Source organism: Hemicordylus capensis, chromosome 4 (genome assembly GCF_027244095.1).
Source record: "Hemicordylus capensis ecotype Gifberg chromosome 4, rHemCap1.1.pri, whole genome shotgun sequence".
Lineage (NCBI taxonomy): Eukaryota > Metazoa > Chordata > Lepidosauria > Squamata > Cordylidae > Hemicordylus > Hemicordylus capensis.
Window position 1 is genome coordinate 129,904,831 of NC_069660.1, and position 19,543 is coordinate 129,924,373.

The window sequence follows — 19,543 nt, forward strand, 5'->3', positions numbered from 1 at the left end:
AAACACACCTGTTCCCAATCCCCAGGTAAAGCTAAACATTTCCTTTTTGTTGATTTAAGAAAAAGAGTGGGGAATCTTAAAGGATTTTTGCCAAGATCTGAAGCCTTATTTCAGTGCTTCAGATGAAGTAACCACACCTTGCTACAACATACCTTTATCCTGGTGTCATGGTTTGCAGATCTCTTTGTCTGGAAGGAAGGTAACTGCAAAATGGATGTGCAAAATAGCGATGTGCAAAATGTTTCAAAACAAGCCATTTGGAGTGTCACAAGCTCAAAATGCCCTTCAAATAAAGGGCCTGTTTTGAGCTTGAAACAAAGCTGCATTTTGATTCGAAATGTTTCGAGCATCATTCTGGAGGCCTGTTTTACCCCTTGCTGATTGGTTTTCTGGCACTGGCTTGTGATATCCTTGCTTCTTGGTTGGTTTGTTATACAAATCAAGTGTTGTCATGGGCAACTATGCCCCCATTGGCACATTTACTGTGTGCTTCTGCAGTTTTTTTAAGGCAGGGATGCAAAACTCGTGTGTACTCTGTAAGTACAGCTTGTTCTGGCCATAAGGAACTATGGGGAAACTCAAAACACTCCCTTGTTCCCCATGGATAGCTCCTAGTGGGTTGTGTGGTAGGGCATGATAGGTACTACGTACCACCCAACCCACAAAGGAAATGGGCAAGCAGGCAACTTTTAACATTTTTTTAAACTCCCCCCCCCAAACCCACATAGGATCCTATGGGGGCTTGGTGGGGAAGGTTAAAAAATTATTTAAAGTTGCCTGCTTACCCATTTCTCTTGTGGGTTGGGTGATACGTAGTACCTATCATGCCCTACCACACAATCCACTAGGAGCTACCCATGGGGAACAATGGGGTGTTTTGAGTTTCCCTATGGCCGAAACACTCGAAACGTTTCAAGGTTTATTCCATCTAAACAACCAGGTCAGCCGCTGTTATGATGAAATGTTTCGGCTGTCTTTTGTTTCGAGCTTTAAAAAAAATTTTTTTTTCAAAATCTGTTTCGTGCACATCCGTAGTTTACAATTTTAACTTCCAATACAAAGTATATGGAGCTTTCAGCCTAGAGAGGGGCAGGTTGTAGAGCAGCACAATGCTTTGTACATAAAAAGTATTAGCCAGAGGTTGTGTTCCATTTATAATAGAAGTTCAGGTGCATGTTAACTGTCTCTGGACTGTATTCCTTCAGAGACTTGGAGGTGGGGTGACTAATTATTAAGTGTTTAAGGAACAAGGCAGTTTCTTTATTTTCATACAGAAAACAAGGTCCTACCTGAGAGCTTACAATCACAAAGACACAAAGAAAAGAGGAGGATAAAGCAGACAATGAGGAAGACAAGTGCTAAACTGAAATTACAGCAAACTAGGAAAGCCTTGACAGAAAAAATGAGGTGCTTAAAAGGTAACATGGAATGTGACTTTAAGAACATAAGAACAGCCCTGCTGGATCAGGCCCAAGGCCCATCTAGTCCAGCATCCTGTTCGCACAGTGGCCCACCAGATGCTGCTGGAAGCCACAGGCAGGAGTTGAGGGCGTGCCCTCTCACCTGCCATTTCTCCCCTGCAACTGGTACTCAGAGGCATCCTGCCTTTGAGGCTGGAGGTGGCCCACAGCCCTCTGACTAGTAGCCATTGATAGATCTCTCCTCCATTAAGTCATCCAAACCCCTCTTAAAGCCATCCAGGTTTTTGGCTGTCACCACATCCTGTGGCAGAGAGTTCCACAAGTGGATCATGCGTTGTGTGAAAAAGTACTTCCGTTTGTTGGTCCTAGACCTCCTGGCAATCAATTTCATGGAGTGACCCCTGGTTCTAGTGTGTGAGAGGGAAAAGAATTTCTTTTTCTCCACACCATGCATGATTTTATAGACCTCTATCATGTCTCCCCACAGTCGTTTTTCTAGACTAAAAAGCCCCAGGTTTTGTAGTCTTGCCTCATAAGAAAGGTGCTCTAGGCCCCTGATCATCTTGGTTGCCCTCTTCTGTACCTTCTCCAGTTCAACAATGTCCTTTTTAAGATGTGGTGACCAGAATTGTACGCAGTACTCCAAGTGTGGTCGCACCATAGTTTTGTATAAGGGCATTATAATGTTAGCCATTTTATTTTCAATCCCCTTTCTAATGATCCCTAGCATGGAATTTGCCTTTTTCACAGCTGCCGCACATTGAGTCGACACTTTCAACGAGCTGTCCACCACGACCCCAAGATCCCTCTCGTGGTCCGTCACCAACAGCTCGGATCCCATCAGCATATACTTGAAGTTGGGGTTTTTTGTCCCAATGTGCATCACTTTACACTCGCTAACATTGAACCGCATTCGCCATTTTGTCACCCACTCCCCCAGTTTGGAGAGATCCTTTTGGAGCTGCTCACAATCCATTTTGGATTTCACTACCCGGAAGAGTTTGGTATCATCTGCCAATTTGGCCACATCGCTGCTTACCCCTGCTTCTAGATCCCTGCTGCTTACCCCTGCTTGTGGCCAACCTGCTAGGGTCCGCACTGCGGGGGGTGGAGCGCCAATCCCAGCTGAGTGCTGTGCAAGTCCATTGCAATTGGAATTTTAACAAAAGTGGCCAACTTCACCAAAAAGTAACATGTGTCCATGTCTCCTTGGGACTGGGTGCAAATGCAACAGCGAGAGTTGGACTGGGCCGGCGCAGGTGCGCTGGAGGCTTGCCTGCCTCGTCCACGCCCCCGGAGGCACGTCTGACGAATGGGAGCTGGCTCCCAGCGTCACATGCTCCTCCATCGGGGCTTTGGCAAACGTGCCGTGGCAGGTTTGGAGGGGAAATTTTAAATCCAAATTGGCTCAAAGCCAGTGTGACATCAGAGACGCCAGGCCTTTCCATTGGATCCCAGAGCTGTTTGTTTCTGGGTGAGAAAGCTTTGCCCCTTCTTTAATGACTATTAAAAGGGGCCAAGACACCCAGCCATTTTCTCACCAGTCTTGAGTTGCCAGTAACCAGGCATCATGTCACCATATGTTACCAGTGTCCAGAAAGGGAGATGCTTTCTCAGCCAGGGATGCACCTAGAGGTAAAACTAGTTTTAGTTAGGCTTGTGCCCGAAACATTTCGGAGGCTATTATGAAGGCCTCCGAAACATTTCGGTGCTTCGGCACCGGTGGGGATAGTCCTTTAAGGGCAGAGGAGGGTGCACTCACCCCTCCCACCGCATTTCCCCCGCCAGCGCTCTGTTATTTTTAAGCCCCTTGGGGCGGCAGCATTCCTACCTGCTGCCTCATTGTCGTCATTGGCTGGAAGTGGCCGGAAGTAGCAAGCGCACGTAGTAATACTTCCGGCCGATGACAACAGGGCGGCAGGGAGGAACGCTGCCGCCCTGAGGGGCTTAAAAATAACAGCACTGGCGGGGGAAATGCGGCGGGAGGGGTGAGTGCACCCTCCCCCGCCCTTAAAGGACTACCCTCGCCGGTGCCGAAGCAACTTTGTGCACAAGCCTAGTTTTAGTTAATGTTTTTTGTACTTTCTTTTGAATTCCTGTGTGCCTTTTACTGCCATTTCGCCCAATTCCTTATTCTATGTGCATCTCTTATTTCATAATAAATGTATATAATTAGAATTGGCTTCAGTCTGGTTTCAAAAGGTTCTGAAGACTTACTTGCAAAACCCTTCCCCATATGCCTCGTAAGGTCATGCACTACTGATGGTTTGTTTTTAGACTAATATATTGACTGCCTGGAGCTGGGTTGTGTGGACTTGGGCTGTATAGTGCCTGTAAGTCCCAAGCCAGGCAGTTCTAGGTTGTGCCTGATCTGGTCAGTGTGACTCTAGATCAGTTTTCAACTGATGGCAGCCTATCTCGAAGGAGTAGCATGCTTCTAAACTGGGATCAGAGTGATCCTTCGACTTAGAATAGATCCCAAGAAAGTGTCGGTAAACCCCTGCTCTGTCACATCTATAATATAAAGCTGTTTGGCCTAGCTCACTGACATGAAACTCCCAGACCAAACCACAGCACATAAGAGAGAGATGCCATCTTCACAGGTGAGTTCCAAACCTTTCTAAGAGCACCTAAAATATTCAAAACCCTGGGAAAACTCAGGAAACCCTCTCCCTTTGGAAAACATATGGAATGAGTCCTCATCGAGCTAGGGAAATCCTAGACACACGGGGAGGAAGTTCATGAGGTTGCAAATTGCAGGTCCTTGCTAACTCACTCGCTGACTGACACGAAACACCCAATCTAAACCACGAAAGATAGAAAGAAGCCATCTTCACAGGTAGGTTCTACCAACCCCCGCTGAAAAGAAGAAGAAGGGGGGAAAACCCAACCCTGAAAAATTCGTTAATGTTCCGAAAAATGCAGAAACACACTTCCATTAGAAAGCATGCGCAATGAGACCGCATAGTGCTAGGTAAAGCCTAGAGTCACAGAGAGAAGAGACATTCATGGGCTTGCAAACTGTAAGCCTTTTTACTAGTATGCATACACACACACATTTTCTTGTGGAAGCAGATGCTGCGATTTTGCACCTGTTGCCATGTGTGAATTTACACAAGGAAAACAACACATTTATAGTTCGAGTTGAGCCCTTTAGGGACAGGAAAGCACCTTTTAGCGCTACATAAACCTGAGAACCTTTTGTTGACAAGTAGTATAAACATATTAAGAATACCGTCTGTACCAACTCGGATAAGAAAAAGCGAAGCCTAACCGTGGCATGACGGTCACAATATATTTTGGAGCCAATACATAAACACAGGAAGTAGCGCTGCCTTGAAACTGACCAAGTAGGCTAGCGCTCGCTTCCTGCGAAAGGCTCCTCAGCCGCCGCCCAGCCCCACTGCCTGTTTTATGGCGGCGGCTGGTTTTTGCCTGTCCGCGCAAGACAAGTACACACCACCACTTGTGCTGGCTCCAGTCCACACGCTAAAAGCTTTCCCCTCTTTCTGGCGGGAACCCAAAGGGAGCGCCATATTTTCACCCGGAGCTCAATTAGGTACAGTCAGTGGCATGACTAGGAAGTGAAGAGAAAAGTGTTTCCGGAGAGTTCCACTCCCTGGCGCTGGCAAAATGGTAGCCACCAGGCGCGCGGCGCGGCGGAGTGAGTCGGAGGCTGGGAGCCACGATTCCCCTGCGGAGGCAGAGGTGAGAAAGAGAGACAGGAGGTGGGACGCCGCCCACCCCCGCGCCCAGTGGCGGTGGTTCGTCCCGGCTCCAGTTCGACAGGCACGAGCTCCCTCTCGGTCACCACCTCTGCCCAGCGCGCGCGCGCGGCATCCAATTGCTAACGTTCGACCGCGTGATCGGCAGAGGATGGTGGCCGAGCAGGAAAGGCGTGCGGGCGCTCGGTGTGCTCTACGAACTTGGCTCTTTTTGCGTGGAGGGTCTTCGAGAGAGCCGGCGATGGCAGAGCGAGAGAGAGAAAGCCAGAGCGCCGGCTGCAAGGCATTGCAGGATCAACGGCTCTCAGGATGATGAGTACAGGCCGCCCGCTAAGTAGCCCCCCTCGTCTCGGGTCCTGAAGGCTTGCTTTGGGGTCTGGGAAAGGGTGTAGTAGTGGGTAGAATATAAAGGATGACTGGGCTGGTGAATCTCTCTTGTCCTGCTGTAACACGGAAGGCTGCCCTAGTACAGCCGGAGGCACCATTTTGGGTTTGGCATCCGTGTTGGAGAAGAGAACTCTCCTCCCCTCGCCTCGGATTTCTGTGGAGGAGGCACGCTCGCAGAACCCTTTAATGCGGCGGTGCAGCTTGTCAGTTTCTAGACCTCTTTGCACAATGCACTAGGGACGTGCACGATTGGTGCACCGATTCCAAGGATCGGTTCGAGAACCTTTTAAGAGGTATTCTGCATACCAGCAGCTCCCTGTATTTTGGCACTGGTTGCCGATTCGAATCCCCACTGGTACTATATTGGGCAGCGGCGATAGGAAGATGCTGAAAGGTATCATCGCAGACTGCCGTGAGAGAAGGCAATGTTAAACCCCTCCTGTATTCTGCCAAAGACAACCACAGGGCTCTGTGGGCGCCAGCAGGACTTGACGGCACACTTTACTTAACTAGACTGCTGCAGTATAGTTGATCATGTGTGCCCAAGGGTGCTGAAAAGGGAAGGGCCTTTAATCTGCTTAATCTAATTGCTGTAAGCAGTGTAGCCCCTCTGCACAGTATAGCTTGAGTCCATATAATTATAATGGCCCACAAGAATCTTAGTACAGAAGTGTGCACAGGAACCCATGAATCTTTTCTCCTTTTAGTTACAGTGTTCTGAATATCTGGGTTTGCACTAAAGGCCTTAATGGGGGCTAAGTAAAACTCCTGAACAGACATGTCAAAGGGAGTTGTCATGCTACATTAAATAGCATTTATGAGTTTTTGCCTTTGACATGTTCTTACTTGTATTTTTGGTAAGAAGGAAGCCACATCTGAGATCCACATGGTATGTGCATCAGATGTAAATTCTATCTATATGATGCTCCAGAGATCCTTACAAGCTCATCTAGCTGTGGAAACTGATATTTCTAGGAAAATCTTGAAATCTGTATTGAAATAAACTTCATAATAATTTGTTCAGTTTAATAGATGCCTGTAAAATAAGTGCTTAAACACAATAATTGTTTCTGTTAACAAGAGCATGTTAAACTTATTTTAATTGTATGGGTCAGAAGTGCAAATTCAACTATGTTAACAAAAGCTGACAATACACTCAGTCATAAATGTTGTAATAGGTGTAATTTGGTGCAGAACGTGGCAGCCAGACTGGTCTTTGGGATAACCCAAAGACACCATATAACACCAGTCTTAAGAGAACTACACTGGCTGCCTATATATTTCCAAATGAAATAGTGCTATTTATTACCTATAAAATCCTTAACAGCTTGGGTCTGGGGTATTTGAGAGTATCTCCTTTGTCATGAACCCTCATGCCTATTAATATCATCTGGGGAGGTCCGGTTATGGCTACAACCAGCTCATTTGGTGGCTACTCAGGACCGGGCCTTCTCTGTGGCTGCCCTGGGGCTCTGGCATGTACTCCCTGACAAAATCAAAGCTTCTCCATCTCTGGCTGTTTTTAATTACCCTTAAGACCCACCTGTTTGCTCAGACTTTTAATTAATTGATTTTAAGTGGTCTGTTTTGTATCATGAAATTGTGTTTATGATTTTTATACTGTGTTATATTTTAACTTATGTACACCGCTTAGGGATCCACATGTCAGGTGGTATATAAATATAGATGGATACAGGCAAGTTCAAACCAAAAAGGCTTGCTTATTTTGCAGATTGATGTAATGCTGCTTCATGGTTACAATAGCTGTCCATTTAAAAAGCCACAACAGAGTGCTTCAGAATTTGAGACTGTATCTGTCTGTGGCAATTATTTTTATATGTTACACACATTTTCCTTATTCTCACAGCCAACCAAGGTGGAAGACAACACATCTGTGAGGGCAACCAGGAGCAGGAGTAAAATGCATTCCCCTTCAAAAGTCATTCCTGAATCTCATCCTGAGAAAATGAAGGAATCTGAAACAAAGACAGCTGTGGAAGAGCCTTCAGAGACACAAGCAACTCTGAATAGGAGTAAAGCTGTCTGTTTAGCAGACTCCGTTGCTGAACTGCAGGCTGATGGAGATATTTCTGAAGCAGAATCAAATTGTTCATCTGTGTCAGGTCTTCAGACACCTTTGTTTATAAGAATAACAAGAAGGCGGAGAATTGTAGTTCCTTGTCAACCAGAGTCTGCATCTAAAAACAGGCAAAGCAAGAAAACCGTTCCAAATGAGAGAAGCAAATGCCAAGACGATGATGACATCTCTGAAGCAGAATCCTGCTCTTCCATCATTTCAGGTGTGCGGAGCCCTAGTGTTGCAAGGAGGCCTACAAGCCGGCAAGTCAAGACTAATGTCTTGCCACTGTGTGAGACTCAAGCTGAAGAAGTTTCTGATGCAGAATCATGGTGCTCAGGTGTTTCCACGGAAGCATCTGTTCAGTTTAAACGAATTACGAGGAGCATGCGAGTAAGATCACAACCAGAAGCAACATTGCAGATTGAAAAGAAAATTGAAATGGTGGGGGATCAAAAATCAGCTGAGTCAGCAACTAAATCTCAGATAATTGTAATATCTGATTCAGAACCCTCAAAATCTGATGTAGATACAGAACAAGCATCTTCTCTCTCACCTGCTCAGAGCAATGATCATTCAAGTCCCTGTAAAACAAAATGCCATTCTGAATCTATTGCTAGCAGTGATCTGAAACAGACTTTATCAAGAAGCCCTGAAAAAATTAGGGAATGTACCAAAAAATCACCCCAAAAAGAGACACCAAAGAATATGAATTATGAATCTGTGGATAGTGTGGAGGTAAAGGTGGGAAAGGACAAAAATATAAGGGAATCTGTTACAAAACACATATCAGATGATGTATATGAAATAGTAGAGAGCACAGTGGAAGTGTGTGATCAAACTTCAGAAGAATCCAGAAAAGTAACTGAGAAACAATCACCTGTAAAGAATGCAGACATGTCTCCATATGGCCATAGACGCCTTGAGCAATCTAATATGTCTCCAAGACAGACAACCCCTAACAAAAGCAAAAACAGTGTGGAACCCCAAAAGAGAGATACCGGAAAGTTTACACAGGGTTGTTTCCATCACACAGAAGAGGTAATAGATGTGGATGAAATATCTAAAACAGGCAGCCAACAGGATGATATCCTTCCAATCCAAACTATTGAAAGCAGTGATGATGACTGCAGGGTTTCTGTTGCAAGTATGGAGAGTGATAGAAGCCACCAGGAGCCAGTTGCAGAAATCTCTTCATGTGTAACCAAAACATCAGGGGGTGAAAAATGTTTCACTGTATCACTTCTTGCCAGCGATGAGAGTGATGAATCTAGCGACAGTGATTTAGAAGATGCTAATGACCTGGAAGTGACTGCTAGTTATCCCAGTACCAGTAATCAAAATACATTGGCTTTGGACAAATCTCACAGTAAAGAATTGTTTGTAATTGACAAAACTCCTGGCTTGGACTCCAACAATGTATACTATTTGGAGAAAGACACCGTTGATGATAACGAGAGTGAAAAAAGTGAGGAGTCGTCTGAGCTCGAAGACAATGAAGTGGAGTTTATAGATGAGGATGAAGATTTATTGAATGCAAACAGTAAAATGTAGGTTCTTTCAAAGTAACTTACTTAGTCATTGCTTATGTAATCCTGCTAACGAGACAAAAGGAAAAAAGATGTAGGTACCACCAAAGAGACAAGAAATGAATGGACCCTCAGATGCTTCACTGTTGGTTTTTAATAGGCCTATTAAATGTAACAGTGAGGCACCTGAGGGTCCCCTCTCATTTTTTGCCTGTTCTAGAGACACACAAGGCTTTTTTGTTCGATCAGCCATTGAGTGCTGATCTAACAACATCTGATCTGCTTTCAGTGCCAGGATTTTTGAAGGGCTTTGGGTTTTTTGGTTTTTTGGCAGGGCCTGAGAAAATAGATGGAAGAGGAGCGTGGATAGTCTATGTATAAGCAAATTCTAGGGTTTGAACCAGGGAATAGTCATAGAGTAGTAGGGATAAGTAGTTTTGCCCAAACCCTGGGGATGGGAAACTGGGAACTCAACCTCAGTGTAAGCATAACCCCAAACACATCCTTATTTTGCACCAGCTGTTTTCTAATACCCCTTTGCCTGTATCTTGCAATGTACAGTTGAGGTGGATAACTAAATGAAGGTTTGCACTGGTTTGGAAGAGGTTAAAGAGCCTTTTGCATGTGTGTTCTTATGGGAAGGAAGGAATGTATGCATGTGTGTGGAGCTAATGTTGCTAGCCCTCAGCTCTTGCCCAATTTAGTATATGGACCATCATGTTAAAACTTAGTAGGCAAACAGCCCCCACCCACCCACCATCTTCTGAAATTCTGTTTGTGTCCATTTAAAGAACATTTTCTGAATGTACTTGTGACAGTTGATTCAACATGTCTTGTGTTGTGCACTGATTTTTTAAGGAACCAGCTCTTTCTCTTCTAGCTTATCCTTTTCAAGCAGCATTGATCCTGGCCTAAATGTTAAGCACCTTGGAGGCTTATATATTAGTTTTCATGCAGGAAAACAGAAGCCAGGCCTGCATGGAACTGCATCACCAAAGGAGAAAAAGAAAGATGAGGTAAATACTAAAAACAACTATTAAGCTGAAACCAGGGATTAATAGGAAGCCAAAAAATGCCACCATAATTTCATTGTATATATGTGAGCTATTGAAAAAGTAACATTATTACTATGAACAAAGTCTACATTTTTAGCGCAATATCCTACCATTGTGTACAGTTCCTATCTAATTGAGGTTGTTGATGTGTCTAAGTATGTTCAGAACACATTTCTGGGAATGTACTTGATCATCCATAGCTCCACCTTTCACATCCCTGCCATTCATGCTGCCATTTTGCCATATTGGAATGTGGGCGATTGTGGTAAAGATGTTCCTTGATCTCAAGATGAAACAAGCTGTCACCGAGATAAAGTGGCTGGCTGCAGGATCGATATTGAAACAAGTCTAAAAAATCTGCTTGGCTCGGCACATTTTTACAAGAAATGTGTTCTTGTAGTGAACTATTCTAGACCACAGTTGCTCATTTTAATTTTTTCTCCTGTTTTTCTTAAATTGTAAACTGTCAGAACAAGGAAAGTGTCACTTCTGTCTCTCTGGCATACTGTTAAAAAATGCCCATGGAAGAAGCAATGCAAGTCAGAAGCATTGTTAATCCTATAATAAAGGGAAAATGTATGTCTGTGTGCAGTAATCTGAAATTTAGCTTTCTACATTATATGGTACAGTAGAGTAGCACCCTCTTGGGTCCTGACAGAAGGTTGGAAAGAAACCGGAGACTCCTCGAAGAACCTTTATTGTGCCTAACATGTTTTGGATAACAAATCTCTAGAAAACCCTCGATAAAGGATTTGTTATCTGAAACCCAGTGGGCACACTAAACACACTTTGAGGACTCTTCTCTTCATTGTGTTTTTCCATTTGGTGTCTTTCCTGTTTTTTGCTGTCTGCAAGTAGGGCTGTATAGGGAACCAGTACAATATTGTCATATCTCCATTCTGCAGTATCATTTTTTCCAAGTGAATTCATTCTGCTTGTGTGTCTTTAGTCAATTGCACACATTAGAAAGCAGTCAATAACCACTGAGAGTAGTGTTCATATAGCTCTCAATAGAATATTGAGTTAAAAGGATCCTTGCTTCTCCCTTTGAGAGGGAACTTTCATTGTGTCTGTACTTTCCACCTCTATTTTTATGCTCTTCTCTAAGCTGTTTAACTTTTGATTAGTTTCTACTGCTACTATTAAATTGCTCAGAAGTGGCCACCCTGTGACTCAGCTGTGCATTCTGAGCTGTTAGGAAGTTTTACATACTTGGATTGTAACTCTGCGTTTTTCAGATCTTTAGCACTCCTTTGGTGTGATGTCTGAATAGTACTATGTTAAAACAATAATTATACCAAGCTAATGAAAGATCATCTTACAGCTTTTGCAGAAGAGTATTATAACTCCAGATTTTGAAAAAAAGGAATGTATTCCACCCCTAAGAGAATCAGTCCACCAGTTAAAGAAACAACGTAGGGTAAGTTAAATTACAGTGAACCATGTTGGTATAGGGCCTTTAGGGTAGGGAAACCTGAAAGAGCAAAAAGCAGTAGTTTAGCAGCTTAAAGAAGGGAGGATGGACACATAAAGAAGATGGGGATCTGAAGAGATTTGGGGAAATGGAAGGAGGAGAATATACCTTATGAAAAGGTGGGGCATTTGGTTAGGTTTTATGAGAAAGAGTAAACATTGTGGTGATGTCAGTTTATATATGCTGGTTACTTAATATTTTTTTAAACATAAAAATGTGTTCAGCCTATTTGTATGACTACTCTGGGTAGTATTAATAGTAGCAATGTATGAGTTGGATGGATTTCTTGGGTTGATTTGTCATGAAATACTAATGTTGAAACAGAGATGGATAGGCTTGGAGTGCAAGATTTAAAAGCTAAATTTGGAGTCTGATTTCTTTCCAGAATAGTGGCATTGTTTCCTCGAAGGAAACTTGCATAAACTTACAAAACAGCAAAATAATTGTAATGAGAAATCATAAACTTTATCCCCATGTCTTTATATAGATTCTCTATGTACTATGATTTTTTTAAACTTCTGCTGTAATAGTGTTAGTTTATACAAGTAGTTAGTAATATTTATTGAAATCTGTTTAAATATAATTGAAATGTTTCTTAATGCTTCCAATACAGGCAGAGCGAGAGAAAACAACCGGAGATGGCTGGTTTGGCATGAAGGCCCCAGAAATGACTGACGAATTGAAAAATGACCTTAGAGCTCTGAAGATGAGAGCCGCCATAGATCCAAAGCGATTTTATAAAAAGAATGATAGAGAAGGCCTCCCCAAATACTTTCAGGTAAGAAAGTGAGATAAAGTGTTCATAACTGTGTTCCATTTGTCCATCATAGTCCTTCTCCTGCAGACTTTGAAATGCAACTGTTTGCCCCCAAGGCCTGATTCCTATGTTCACTTGTTGCCACTTGAAAAGGAAGCAAGTAACTTCCTTCCGCTACAAATGTTCAGAGAAGGCTTCAGTGTGTGTCCATGGCCACTAGCTACAGTCCAGACGACGAAGCATCATAAAAGTTCCCTGATTTGAGTTGGGGTCAAGTTGGATGCGCTATTAGTTGTACTTGTTCCATAAACATGCTTTTTTAAGATTTTTATTCATAAACATGCTTAATGGTGCGCTAGACTTTTTTTTCCCCCTTAAGATTATGCTCAATAAAATAGTCTTAATAGTCTTCATTTTTTATATTAAAACATTTCCCAGGAACTGTTAAGATCCATACTATGTTGTATGTTTTTAGGAATTCTGTTTGACCTCATAGTATACTGTCTGTTTCACTGCTCCTGGTTCATCCTGAAGAACAGGGGTAAGCAACATGTGGCTCTCCAGATGTTGCTGAACTACAGTGTTATAATTGTGAATTGGGATGATGGGAGAGCCACCCCTGCTGTAGAATACCCCATTCTTTCTTTCTGTAACAATAACTCTACAAATACGTGTAGCAATAAAACATACTGGATTTTGTTTTGTCAGGTTGGAACTGTTGAAGATTCTCCAGTAGACTTTTACCATGCTCGAATTCCCAAAAAAGATAGGAAGAAAAACATTGTGGATGAACTGCTAGCAGATTCTGAATTTAGAAGGTATTTCCAATTAATTTCACTGAAAACTTGATGCAGGGAATGCAGCAATCCAAAATAATGTAAGATGTTGCTAAGGCGCATGTTGATGCATACAAGAAAGGGAGATAATTCTGAAAAATCAGTAGTACATCATTTCTATGTGTTTGTAAGCATTAGGTCTCATATTTCAAATGGTATGTAGGAGGAATTTGTAACTTACAGCTTGCTTCTTAAATATAGCCCAGTTTTGAAGTTTTCTGCTGCAGGAGAAGGGAGACAATATTGAGATCCCATTATTTGTTTGCCTGGTTGCACCTGTTTCCAGTAGTGGCCAGCCAGATGCTTTCAATTTTTTTTTTAAAAAATGTGTTAAATAAAATAAAAAATTTGAAGACTACATCCCTCTTCTGATGTTTGTTTTCTACTTCTGGTACTCCCAGACTACACTGCTTCTGAATACAGCTGCTTCATTTAGCGATCAAAGTTAATGGCCATCGGTGCAATTAAATATTGCTGTTCAGTCTGTAAAAATCATGACACTGTTTTAATCTGTAAAATTCATGATTTTGTAAATGCAGATTTTTCTGGATTCTGCTTCTTTGAAGTACTTCACTCGTATTTCATTAACTTATTTCTCTCCTACAGATATAATAAAAGGAAATATCAAAGCATCATGGCTGAAAAGGCAGCCCTTGCAGCTGGCAAGAAAAACCTGAAGAAGAAAAAATTTCGCAAATAAAATTTGAAACAAATAAGATTGAACTCTTTAGTGAACATGTCAGCTTTTGCAAATAAATGGACTAAGAAGCTGATTGCATCAGGACAAAGCTGGCCCTGGTTTTCCCAGGGAGAATGGAAATGAAATTAAAGTCAATACAAAGTATCGACACAAGCGGTCAACAGAGGGTGAAATCTAAACTAGGGGGTTGAGGCAGGAGAAACAATCCTGTGCAAAATCAGAGTACTGAACATGTATGGGTCAAGTAAAAACTGATCATCTTAATTTCATTTAATTCTTATCCAACTGGAAATCTTTGTGGTTTAGCTGTCAAATGTATAAAAGCTGTGTATACGTGTCCATTAAAAAGCTTGTAAGAGTTCACAAAGCCAGGTAGATTTTTTGAAACTTGGTTTTGCAAATACTGTGAAGCCACAGATCCGTTGCTTTGGAAAAATACTATTTAAAATGTGCCACAAAAGGAAATAGAATTCTACATATGTGAATATTAATATATTTCTGGAGGTGTGAGAGAATGTCCTCTTTCAAGACAGTTGCTTATCTTATTAAAAAAGCATATGTAAACACATATAGCATGTACACTTCTAAAACGTTTGAAAACTGCTTATGCATAAGGTGCCATTCCTGCCACAACGGCCTATGTTCTGTCTTTGTTAAATTACATCTTTGAATTGAATTGTTCCCAGGTTATGGTTTTTATACTTGTTGTGTTTGGAAATGACTTGAGAGCGGTAGAACTTATGTATGTCAACTCAATTTTGGCAAAAAAAAAAAGTGCTCACGGTACAATTATACTGGCACTAAGATTGTAATAGTACTTGCTTATCTATTATACTGGCATGAAGATTATTGCCAATTGACAATGAAGACACTGAAGTGGTGAATAGCTCCTGCCTTTTAGGATCGACCATCAACAGTAAAGCATCCAGCAATCAAGAAGAAATACGCTGCAGACTAGCACTTCGTAGGGTTGTAATGAAGGCCTAGTTTTATGTAATTAGTGACAAGACACAGGTGAAACCTGGACCTGTGTATGTAAAACAAAAAATGCCTTGGAAAGGATATTTAGATGCCATAATGTGTCTACACCTACAAAGATTAGAATTATTCGGACTATGGTTTCCCCCGTGACACACCATGGATGCGAAAGCTGGACTTTGAAGAAGCAAGATAGAAAAAGCATTTACGCTTTTGAACTTTGGTGCTGAAGAAGACTTTTGAGGATACCATGGACAGCCAGGAAAACAAACACATGGATCCTAAAACAAATCAATCCAGAATTTTCACTCGAGGCATAAATGACCATGCTGAAACTATCATACTTTGGATGCATTTTGTGAAGACCTAGGTCCCTTAAGTCCACAATGCTGGGTAAAGTTGAAGGCAAGAGAAGAAGAGGACGACCAGCAGCAAGATGGATGGACTTGATTACAACAGGAATGAATGCATCACTGAGAGATCTTAAAGGCCAAGTTGAAGACAGATCATTCTGGAGAGAATCTTATCTATGTGGTCACTAAGAATTGACACCGACTTCATGGCACTTAATCAATCAAGATTATTGCCAGTATAATAGACAAAGATACTGTGTTAGCTGTCCTCTAGATGTTTGTCATACTTGCACAAAGGCAGAGGAATTAGAAACAATGCTCCACAAATTGGTGCTTACTTTGGCAATCACACTGACCCTTTCTCTATATTTTCCATGTTGGGTTGAGTTTTGAAGCAGGCAGCAGCAGTTTCTGCCTGATACGAGACCTCCCCTAAGACTCCTGGGACACATGCAAATGGTGGCTCCTATTAGACTGTCCTGGGTGAGGCAGAAGCAGCAGTAGTGGCTTGTGCTCTAAAGCACAGAAGGCCCCTTTCCTGAGCCCTCTACTCATGCTAGATAATTCAAAGGAGAAGAATGGGTGGTGGTGATCATACATAATTGTTGGCTACTGAGTCAAACCAACATCTGTAGACTGCAGAATTGGAAATTCTAAAAGCAAAGGGTTTGGCTGGGGTGTTTTTGCAATGAATGTGTGGTTTAGAGTGGACACTTGGGGTTAGCTGTCTCAAACTTTCTTCTGCTCTTCATATCCTTTGCATTTTGCTGTACTGTATGTATCTACATTTGTTAGCAACTCTCATAACCTAGTTTTATGTAATTAGTGACAAGACACAGGTGAAACCCAGACCTGTGTATGTAACAACAAAAAAAGCAATCTACTACGATCTGGACAGTGTTCTGCTCTTTTCCTTGTTATGAACCTTTTTCTTTCATTGTTGCATCTACACCAGGACAAGCTGTTTTCTATATAAATTGTAGCTGGGGCTGATGGGAGTTGTAATTCAACAACTTCTGGAGGCCTCCAGGTTGGGAACTACTGGTCTATCCTTATGTAATTGGCATTAATGGCAGGGTTTCTAGACTTGAGAATATAGCTTTTGGGCAAGTCTGATTTCCTGGCATCCTTGATCTTAGAAACTGGCCACTGCTTAGAATGTCCAAAATTGACACATTTTAATGCAATGTGCTGATTGTGGTTAAAACAAACTTACTGCTATTTTTGTTCTATAGGGATCTACTGAAATACAAAATCTATGGGTCTTTCTTTTTAGAGAGGAATGCTCTAATTAGGGTTATGTAAAACCTCAATTTTCAGTCTTTCAATAGGAGCTTGCAAGTCCTTTGAATTTCCCATTGACAACTTTAGTAAAATCTCCCATTACCAGGCATTACTTGGGACATTCAGCATTAGAGGAAAATGCCTCTGAGCATATGCAGGGTGCCCACTGCTCACCTAGGTGGCCAGATTTGGCTTTTTAAAAGCCAAATTCTGGCTTACGGCCCATTTGACTCATGAGTATACCCCTTAGATCTCATCACAGTTATTAGCTGGATTGAGACTTGGGGAAATAATTAAGTTTTTCATATAGCCTTGAAGTATGGGTGTTTCCCTAATTAATGTCCTCAATCTGGGAACCTGGTCCTAAAGGTCTCTGGCGCCCTCACCCCAACCCCCCACCCCGCTGCAAGTTAAGCACAAATAGCAACTGAACTCACCACTGAACATATTCCCATTCCACATATTTTTCTTCACTCCCCCCTCTGTCTGTAAAGCACCCAGTGCAAGTAACAATTGTTGGAGATGGAGTTCCAGTGCATCGACCTTTTGCACCAACTATCCTAATAACCACTAGGGGCATTGGGAGTAGAGATAGTGAGGGTCTCCTTACCTGTCTGCCTCTATGACCTCTGCCTTGACTCCTCAGGTACTTCTTCCTAGAGAGAAGATGGAAACATCTCTCTCTCTCCCCCTCCCTCTCTCACTATTCATTATGTAGCTGATAGATAGGATAGGGCTTTCCTATCCCAAATGTACTTCTCCAATAAACTAGTTAAGTAACGTAGAATCTACAGTGATCTCCATGTGTGTTTCTCTAAATAGCTGTAACATCTGCACTCTGTAATGGGAGTGGTAGCTTTCTTAGTGCTTTGCTAACGAATCACAAACCCCAACAACAATCACACTTGGCTGCCTGGCACAGTGCCGGCCAGCAGAAACCACACCACCCAGAACAGACTAAAGAGGATGGGGGGGCGTGGCAGGGGGCATGGAGGCCCTGGACTTCGGCCCTGACGTCCATGGGTAAGAGCATCACTGTCCTTAATATTGTTTCCAAATATTAGACACATACATAATATAGAACCCAATAACCACTTCTGTGATACAGTTCCATGCAATATCAGCAGCTGGATGTTAGGAGTATTCATGTTTCCCCCCCAATGTGAATTCTACCAGATTTTCAAGATAAACATATCCCCTATTGTTGACTGTCCAGTAGATGGCATTGCTGGAAGCAGGATACAGCTACATTAAAAAATTAAGCAGATGAACTGCTGTTGTAGCAAAGTGGCATTTTCTTTTCTTTTGTATGAATATCTTGCAGGTTTCTCAGTTCTTATGTTAATAGTGCAGTCTCTCTCCATCCCCATTTTCACAGTGTTTCTTTCATGACGAATTTTTAAGCTAAAAGGATCAATAGAAGTTGATTCATTTTCATTTTTCTAAGTTTTTGTCATCAGTCAACAATGGCATCCCAAAATGGCAGCCTTTCTCTACTTCAAAGTGAACTTTGGATACATTGACTGAGAGACCTTTCTGTTTCTGAAAAAGCACAGATCTTTATTAGAATTTGAGGTTTCCTTCCATTGCCCTACAACATGGAAACTCACTATTAGCCTGTGCGCTACTAGAACGTGCAAATTATCTGTTCTGGTTTTGAGTCTGTCAACCCAAGAGCTTGAAGCTTCTCAGGCCCCTTAAGAGAATTCTGCTTGTCAGCAGCTCAAGAAAAATGAATGTCTTTCAGAGACACTAACAAGATTTCTCAAGAATAAATCGTAAGAGTCCTCTCCAGTCTGAGTGCTGAAGATATGAGAACTCATATCATAGTCTGTGTGGCCACCTCTAGTAGGCATCTTCATCCTTGCATCCTGCTACCACAGAGTGATCTAGCCAACTATTCAAGGATAGGCCCACTTGCGCCTCAAATGTTCATGCATCTACCATCTTGAATTGGGGTGGATGACATAATCACAAACTCTGTGCTTGAGGTGCCCCTATGGGTCCATACAACTGTACCAAACTTGGTCCAAATTGATTCCCACTTGCAGCTCAGATGTTCACATGTCTGCCATATTGAATCAGAATGGATGACATCATCACAAACTATGCCATTGAGCCATCCCTATGTGTCCCTACACCTGTAGCAAATTTGGCTCAAATCAGTTAGGCAAACCTCAAACATTTACATGTCCACCATCTTGAATTGTGGTGGATGACATCACAAACTATGTCATTGAGGTGTCCCTATGTGTCTCTACAACTGCACCCAATTTGGTTCATACTGGTCCAGTAATTGTGAAGTTGCGGTGGGCGGGGCAACACATACATGGACGGAATGCTGGGTGATCTCATAAACCTATTGGAAAGCAGGCTAAAAATGCACACACAGCTGTATGGCACCTGAATTAGGACCATGGCACTAGAGAGGGTCCCCCGTCCCACAAGCTGCCATTTTCTCAGTCAAAATCATTCCCAACTTCTACTTGTTCTGCAAGCAATCATACAAGTATCATACAAGAAAATGGCATGGGGGAGGGCTAAAATCCCTACCTTCAGCACCACAGTTCTTGTCCCTTTTAAGGCCCCAACAGCTGCTACTAGTTTTTAAAAAAGCAACCCATGGGAAATCACAGTTGCAAATATCCTGTGTCACATTCAGTTGCACACAAGACATGTAAGTTTTTGATGCTATATTTAAACCTTTCATCCACAAATATAAGGGCTAAGAAACAATTTTCCAGGCCAAACATACACAGGCTGGGTTCAGACGCAACACAAAACCACAGTTGGAAGAAGAAAGCTTTATTATGGTAAATGACCAGCAAAACACAACAAACATAAACAATTAACAAAGCAAAATAAAATAAAATAAGATAGTGAATCAGTAAACTACTGACCAAGCTAAGCTAAGACAATTTAACCAATTCTTGGTGAAAGTTACAAACTATAAAACAAATTTTTTGC

General features: G+C 42.2%; 2 protein-coding genes across 9 annotated transcripts in view; one reads left to right on the forward strand and one right to left on the reverse strand.

The window, feature by feature from the left end:
* Positions 1-19,543, reverse strand: part of LOC128324358 (very-long-chain enoyl-CoA reductase-like) — a 100,559-nt gene that overhangs the window by 72,376 nt on the left and 8,640 nt on the right. The window lies entirely within an intron of this gene.
* On the forward strand, positions 4,978-16,181 carry DNTTIP2 (deoxynucleotidyltransferase terminal interacting protein 2). 7 transcript variants are annotated; one of them, XM_053248844.1, is made up of 7 exons: positions 4,978-5,129; positions 7,401-9,160; positions 10,020-10,155; positions 11,519-11,614; positions 12,282-12,446; positions 13,134-13,243; positions 13,868-16,181. In XM_053248844.1, the coding sequence occupies exons 1-7, from the start codon at positions 5,055-5,057 to the stop codon at positions 13,959-13,961; spliced, it is 2,436 nt and encodes an 811-aa protein (XP_053104819.1). In that variant the 5' UTR covers positions 4,978-5,054; the 3' UTR covers positions 13,962-16,181. The 7 variants fall into 7 exon arrangements, with proteins under 7 accessions (XP_053104819.1, XP_053104824.1, XP_053104825.1 ...); XM_053248849.1 differs by lacking the exon at positions 4,978-5,129 and adding an exon at positions 5,320-5,826; XM_053248850.1 differs by lacking the exon at positions 4,978-5,129 and adding an exon at positions 5,323-5,462.

Coding starts and splice junctions, on each gene's coding strand:
- DNTTIP2 (XM_053248843.1), top strand. CDS start 7,275: ATGCTGCTTCATGGTTACAATAGCTGTCCATTTAAAAAGCCACAACAG. Junction 9,161..10,019: donor TTGAATGCAAACAGTAAAAT/GTAGGTTCTTTC, acceptor TTTCTCTTCTAG/CTTATCCTTTTCAAGCAGCA. Junction 11,615..12,281: donor AGTTAAAGAAACAACGTAGG/GTAAGTTAAATT, acceptor CTTCCAATACAG/GCAGAGCGAGAGAAAACAAC.